The 7,268-nt window shown below is 46.2% G+C and overlaps 1 protein-coding gene across 1 annotated transcript; it reads left to right on the plus strand.

The window, feature by feature from the left end:
* The first annotated feature begins 2,549 nt into the window (after positions 1 to 2,549).
* Positions 2,550 to 5,669, plus strand: NKX3-1 (NK3 homeobox 1). Its single transcript, XM_036855869.1, has 2 exons — positions 2,550 to 2,920; positions 4,142 to 5,669. Exons 1-2 carry the CDS (start codon positions 2,602 to 2,604, stop codon positions 4,540 to 4,542), a joined length of 720 nt encoding a protein of 239 aa, XP_036711764.1. The 5' UTR covers positions 2,550 to 2,601; the 3' UTR covers positions 4,543 to 5,669.
* Positions 5,670 to 7,268: the final 1,599 nt, after the last annotated feature.

The following is a 7,268-nucleotide window of genomic DNA, read 5'->3' on the forward strand; positions in this document are numbered from 1 at the left end:
AAATGGCAGTACTAGTTATTAAATAATTCACATTTCCCCCCTGTGATTTGAAATGCCACCCAGCTCTAAATTCTAAAAATGAAAAGAGGTCACTCAACCTAAATGTCACACCACATACAAAAATTCATTCAAATGGATCATAGATTTAAAAGTAAAATATAAAACTTTTAGAAGATAACACAGGAGAGCATCTTCAGTACTTAAGAATAAGCAAAGAGTTCTTAGGCATGACACCAAGAACAAAATCTGTGAAATAAAAATGCACCAACATTAAAAACTTTTCTGCTGTGAAATATCCTGTTAAAAAGATGGAAAGACAAGCTACGGACTAGGAGAAAATATTTGCAAACCATATATTCAACAAAGACATATATAGAATATATATATTAAAAAAAAACTATCAAAACTCAACAGCAACTCCCCCAAATCCAATTATAACATGAGCAAAAAGAGTTGAACAGATATTTCACCAAAGAGGAGATATGGATGGTAAAGAAGTACCTGAAAAGATGTTCAATATCACCAGCCATTTGGGAAATGCAAATTAAAATTAAAACCACAATGAGCTATCACTACACACCTATTAGAATGGTTAAAATAAAAAATAATGATAACACCAAATGCTGATGAGGATGTGGAGAAACTGGAACTCTCATACATTGCTGGTGGAAATCTAAAAATGCTACAACCACGATAGCTTGGTAGTTTTTTACAAAACTAAACATGCAATTACCATACAGCCCAGCGATTGCATTCCTGGACATTTATCCCAGAGAAATGAAAACTCATGTTCACACAAAAACCTGTACATGAATGTCTACAGCACTTTCATTCAAAATAGTAAAACAAAGCAAGCAAACAAACAAAACCCTGGAAACAGATCAATTGTCCGTCAGTGGGTGGACGGTTAACAAACTCTGGCAGATCTGTACAGTAGAATACTACTCAGGAATTTTAAAAAGTATTCACTATTAATATATGCAACAATCTGAGTAGTCTGAGAAGCATTATACTCAGCAAAAAAAAAAAACCCAACTCCACAAGGTTGCATACTGTACCACGTTTGATTCCATTTATAGAACATTCTCCAGATAGTAAAATTATAGAGATAGAGAACAAATTAGTGGTTACCAGGGGTCCGTGATGGAGGGAAGGGGTTTGGGTACACAAATACAAAGAGATAGTACAAGGAGTTCTTTTGCGGCGATGCAGCAATTCTGTATCTTGATTGTGGCTTTACAAGAATCTATTCTTGTGATAAAATGGCATTGAGCTACACACACGCGTGCACACACACATGAATGCAGGCTTTTAAATGGTGACAATAAAATAAGGTCTGTAGTCTAATTAATGGTGTGTATCAATGTCAATTTCCTGGTTTTTATATTATATTGCAGTTACATAATATGTCACCATTGGGGGAAGTTAGGGGTACACGTTCTGCAAATTCCTGGGAATTTATAACTATTTCAAAAGAAAATGTTACAAAAATTTTTAATGAAAAAAATGAGAGAAGAAAACCATCCTTGCCAAAGACCTTCATATTACACAGGGTGGTTCTTTTTAGCGGTTGCTTTATCCGCAATAACCTACCCCCCTCTCCCTTCTCCCCAGACATACAACATACCGTCTTTTTGAAAAGTTTCCAGTCGAATGAAAGGTGTCTTAGAGTAGGACGTACAGGAAAGTTGCTTAAATAAAAATAGTTCAAAAGAACACTGGTATACCCTTTTTCTAGATTCACCAATTAATATTTTAACCCATTCAACTTTATCATATGGAATCTATCTATCCATCTATGTCATTGTTTCTGAACCAATTGAGGGTAAGTTACATACATCATGGGCCTTTGCCCCTACATACTTTAGTGTTTATTTCCGAAGAATATTCTTTTATACAATCACAATACTCTTACCAATTTCAGTAAATGTAACACGGATTCAATACTTTTAGCCATTGGTCCTATTCCATTTTCATCAACTGCCCAATAACGTCCAGTACAGAATCCAGCCTGGGGTCAGGTACTGCACTTACCTGTCATGTCTCTTTGACAGCCTTAGGTTTAGTAGATCCAGCTTTGCTACCATTGTCTCCTTGTCAACGGGCACCCAGAATTCTCATCTGTAAGGTGGGATGTTGGTAATTGCCCCACCTATTTCTTTGTGAGTAAACAGAGTTAACAATCTCTAAGAACTAAGTGGAGTATTTCTCTTCTGCATCATGATTTCCCAGAAGCAGCTAAACATATTGTGGGTTGGGGCAGAAGAGACCCGCTTTGGTTTTCTCTACCAGCCTGGGAAAACGACGTAGGGAGGAGAGAGGCGAGCCAGGATCCTGGAGAAGAAGGAACTTCGGAAGAAATCCTCTATGAAATACACGACCCAGACTGTGCGAGGGACTCCCCTTTTCCCTCACCTGGAGCGCCGGGCGGCCAATCAGCCGCGCGGTTCGGGCGAGTGGCCAATGGGAAGGCGGCGCGACGCGCCCCTAAGGCTATAAGTTCCCGGGGCCGCGGAAAGTGAAAGTGGTGCCGGAGCGGCTAGCTCAGCCTGGGCGCAGCAGCGGGGGCCTGAGCGTGGGCGCCGGAGCCGAACCTCGGGGATGCTTCGGACTCCCGAGCCGCGGCCCGGAGAGGCGGGGGCAGCTAGCTGCAGCTCCCGGGCCGCGCCGCCCACCCAGTCCAAGCCGCTCACCTCCTTCCTCATCCAGGACATCCTGCGGGAAGGCGCTGATCGGCGCGGAGGTCACGCGGGCAGCCCGCAGCCCCCGCCGCAGCCCCCGCGCCAGCCTGACCGGAGGCGAGACCCTGAGCCGGAGCCCGAGGGAGGAAGAGGCGGCGCCGGGGCGCCGGAGGACCAGCCAAGAGCCCGGCCCCGCGCTGCGCGCGGGGAGGCCGAGCAGCCGGCGGAGACCGAGCCAGGTATGCCGGCGAGGCTGGCGAGGCCGGCCTGAGCCTGGGTGGGTCCTCCCGGAAGGGCGGGCCGGTCCGCTGGCCGAACGGGCGTGAGGGCGGGTTCTAGGTGGACCTCCCGAGCTCCGGCTGCAGGGATGCGGGGCCCCGCGGCGACTGGCGAAGGGACCTCACGGCCTCCGCCACGGGCGCGCCTCGGAGATTAACCATGACCCCAGCGTCAGGGCGGCGCAGGATTTAGACATGGGCTTGACTCGCCCGGCAAGGGTTCTCCGCTCCCCGGGGTCAAAAGGCGAGCGCGCACGAAGCGCCCACCGTGCTCCAGTGTCCCAGAAGGAAACCCCGACATCGCTCCCAGCCACAGTGCGACCCTTGATCGGCGCCAGCCCCATGTTACTTCTGGGCAGTTACGATAATTAACATATAACGAGTTATTGATAATAGCGTATTAATATTAATAAATCAGGGTTTGACCAGCAAAGATGCCCTTTGCTTCCCAGTCCCACGGGCAATAAAACAGTAAGTCTAGGAGCCCCTCTGGTCTTTAGGAGTTATAACGTGGGAACGCTTAGAGTAGACTTACTTTCTTTCCCATCAGTTTTTTTTTTAAACTGAGATAAAATTGGTACATAAGATTATATTAGTTTCAGGTGTACAACACAATAATTTGATCTTTATACACACTACAAAGTGATCACCACGATAAGTCTAGGTACCAGCCGTCACCATACAATAGACACCCTTCTTATGAGGCATCCTAACGGCTGGTTGAGAAAAAAAAGGGGGGGATTAAAGCCAGAGAATGAACTTTCCTACCACACAAGCCCTCTCTTGCCACCCGGATGTTAACACCGGGTGCCTTTGGGGCCCGCTTTACCGGGTGTCTTATTTCTCAGAGTTTTTCCTGCCTCCCTGCTCCCGCTTTTCCTCAAGACATATGCAGAATCCCTATTTCATTCTACTGGATGATACAGCAGGAAGTTCTAGCACTAACTGCTCCTACTTTGGGGACTTGATGACTAGTAGAAAACTAACACATAATCTACATATGCACTCACTGCCCACTCAGAGAGTTCCTTAGTCCTGTGAAAAAAGTGCAATGTATCTAAACCGACAGTGGGCTGTTTGTTCACTCACCAGAAGAGATAAGGGTGGATTGAATTCTGTACTCTTCCGTGCTAATATCTAACGTTTTCCTTCCCATCCCTGCTTCTCCCCTCTCGTTTCCAGATAGGCACTTTGAGGCTTATCTGTTGGACGCCTTACCGAGCCTGCCCCCAGCCCCCAAGCAGCCACAGAAGCGCTCCCGGGCCGCCTTCTCGCACACTCAGGTCATTGAGCTGGAGAGGAAGTTCAGTCACCAGAAGTATCTGTCAGCTCCCGAAAGGGCTCACCTGGCCAAGAACCTCAAGCTCACGGAGACCCAAGTGAAAATATGGTTCCAGAACAGACGCTATAAGACCAAGCGGAAGCAGCTCACCTCAGACCTGGGAGACCTGGAGAAGCATCCTCCCTTGCCAGCTCTGAAAGAGGAGGGCTTCTCGCGGGGCTCCCTCATCTCCATGCATAACACCTGCCCTTACTACCCCTACCTTTACTGCTTGGCAGGCTGGAGCCCAGCTTTCTGGTAACGCCGCCGACAACCACGAGGGATCAAGAACTGCCTTCCCCAGGTGGTCCCTCTGGAAGGCAAAAGGGCCCCGGGGTCAGGGAAGGCTGAGCAGGAAGAGGCACGAGACCAAAACTGTTGGAGGTTTGCATGGAAATCCCAGATTCCTCACTGGTGGGCCAATGAAAGATCTGGGACAGGGAATGCTTTAATATCCAAAGAGTTCCCCTAACACAGAACGTAGGTCATTTTTGCTTTTAGAGACCTGCTTGAAGTAGAGAGGGATAAAGCCAAGTGCTGTTTCTAGCACTTCGGGTGATTTTGTAGGGGGTGTCCACACCACTTCCGAGGATTCTGTTTCCTCCAACTCCACCCTCTTGTGTAACTGGGCATCCACTCTGAAAGAGCACACCCGAAGGGGGAGGGGGGCGGGGAAGGACGGCTAATAAGAGGACATCACCTACTGAATTCAACTGAAGGTCAAAAGCCTCTCGTTGGCCTTGGGCTATGACCAAGGTTTCTCTCTGTCCCTGGAAGAGAGAGGGAAATGGAGAATCCCACAGAGAAGCCTGTCGTGCTCAGCGCAGGTTGGCAGGGGATATGGAGGTGGGTAGGAAGAGATGAAAATAGAAGCTTCTTATTATTCCTTTTTAAATAATATGCCCACTTAAGTATTTACAGGATGGCCCAAGCAGAACAAGAAGCACTCACTGTGGTCTTAAGACAAGCTGTATAAACAGAGCTCTACTGCAGGAGGTGGGCCCAGGCCAGAAGAACCTCTGCGTGTCCAAGGCAGTGGTCTAAGGAGGAGCCTCTGCAATGCTGCTGGGGGGGGCATTGCATTTTTTTTTTCTTTTTTAATTAGCAAAAGGTAAAAAAGCCTCTTCTGACCTTTTTGCTCTGGGTCCGAGAATTTAGAATGAGAAGATTCCTGGAGTTTTCAGGCTGTAATTCATTCTACACCATGACAGATCACATAATTCCTTAAGCTCCTTCCTTTCCCCTATCTTTTATTTTTTGTTCCCTTTCCACAAGTCACCCACTGCAGTTCTTCGTTTAGTCTGATTGCACCTAACATACACCTTCCTTATTTAGCCCGAGATCTGGTCTTTTTTTTTTTTCCCCCAAAGTTTTATCTCTCCTGGGTTTAAAAAAAGTACGGGGGGAGCAGATTCTGAATTGGCTAAAAGACATGCATTTTTTAAAAAAACTAGCAATTCTTATGTCTTTCCTTTAAAAATATACAGCATTAAATCCCAAATCCTATTTAAAGACTTGACAGCTCCAGAAGGTCACTGCTGCTTTTATAGGACTTTCTGGTGGCTCTGTTGTTACAGCTCAAAGTCGGAGAACCCTTTGGGATCCCTGCAGGCAGAGGAGGTAAGAGGTATCGAGCTTTCACGCTCAAGGAAGAATACAGCGCAGAGTGAAGGATCAGGCGCCCGTAGAGCTGTCTAGTGAAAATTGAAGGCTCAGGGGTGGAGCGTGGAGAAAAGGGGCCTGGACCTCAGAAAGCCCCATCCCCTAAGCAAGCTGACCGGGCTGATGGCACTTTGCAGGAAGGAGCTAAGAAAAAGGAAACAGTTTTCAAAACACATTATTGCGTCTTCCATCACCAAACAATGAAACTGTCCAAATGCTTCAGGAACTGTGTTTAGTGCTTATAAAAAAAAAAAAGGGTCCCCCCCCAAATGAGTCACCTGGTAACTTCAGAGAGAATGAGAAGAGGGCACAGGAGAAATTTGGCCACCCTTCTGTTTTTATCCTATAATCTCAGGTGACCTGGGAGAGGGGAGACATCGGAATGAAAAAAAGCCAGTTGCTAATGAGGTACCCTGAGGCCTGGAAATGTCTTGATCCCACTACTTAATTCTGTTCAATGAGAAACCTTTCAATTTCCTCCTATTAAAAAGGTCCAATTTACTGTTGGTGGCAAAACTGCCAAAGTTGATAGAAAGTTGGCTCGTTTCATCCCATTTTCTATGGTTTGAGCTCCACATTGAAATACTGTCAAATGCCACGTGTTGCCCACACAGAAAGGGGAGCGCAGAAGGCAGTGCAGCCTAAATTGCTTTTCTCCCTCTCACACGTCTTTTAAGATAAACGTTCAGTGCTCGCTCTCTGGTCAGTACCCTTCCTCTCCCTCCCTCTGCATTGAATTCTTTCAACCCCCAAACCTGCAAGTATTAAACATTTCACTGTGATGTATATTGTGTTGCAGAAAGAAAAAAATAAGTCTTTGTTTAGAATTCTTTGGTGAATCCATCTTGCTTTTCCCCCATTGGAACTAGTCACTCACCCATATCCAAACTGGTAGAACAACCTTTGAAGAGCTAGTATATCCGTATCTGATAGGTAAACTGGAGGGTACCCCACCCTGCCAGACCACTTCACCCAGACAACCTCTTTCTATCCTGTTTAATAAATCGGTTTGGGTTCTCCACGTGCACAACAAACTCTGCTCCAATCTGTAACACACAAACCTGTGAGTTGAAGTTTAGTAAAGTACACCGACCAAACTTTATATTTCTATGTATTTTTTGCAACACCTGAGTATTTTTTAAATAAAGTACTGTGTCGTTTTTAGACATATCTGTGTGTGATTTTCTGCTTCCTAAAGACTGAATGCTATTGAGTTTCTGTGTTTCTGATTACCCTGTTCTCCCACTCTTCGCCTGCCTGACTAAGCTATGGAGACGGAATAATCAAAAGAAGCAGTAGCTTAGTGGATAGCAGAGGATGGTCATT

Source organism: Balaenoptera musculus, chromosome 6, assembly GCF_009873245.2.
Source record: "Balaenoptera musculus isolate JJ_BM4_2016_0621 chromosome 6, mBalMus1.pri.v3, whole genome shotgun sequence".
NCBI classification, from domain to species: Eukaryota; Metazoa; Chordata; class Mammalia; order Artiodactyla; family Balaenopteridae; genus Balaenoptera; species Balaenoptera musculus.

Excerpts from the sequence above, each read along its gene's own strand:
- NKX3-1 (XM_036855869.1), top strand. The coding sequence starts at position 2,602 with ATGCTTCGGACTCCCGAGCCGCGGCCCGGAGAGGCGGGGGCAGCTAGC. Across the intron at positions 2,921-4,141 it reads GCCGGCGGAGACCGAGCCAG|ATAGGCACTTTGAGGCTTAT; the intron begins GTATGCCGGCGA and ends TCTCGTTTCCAG.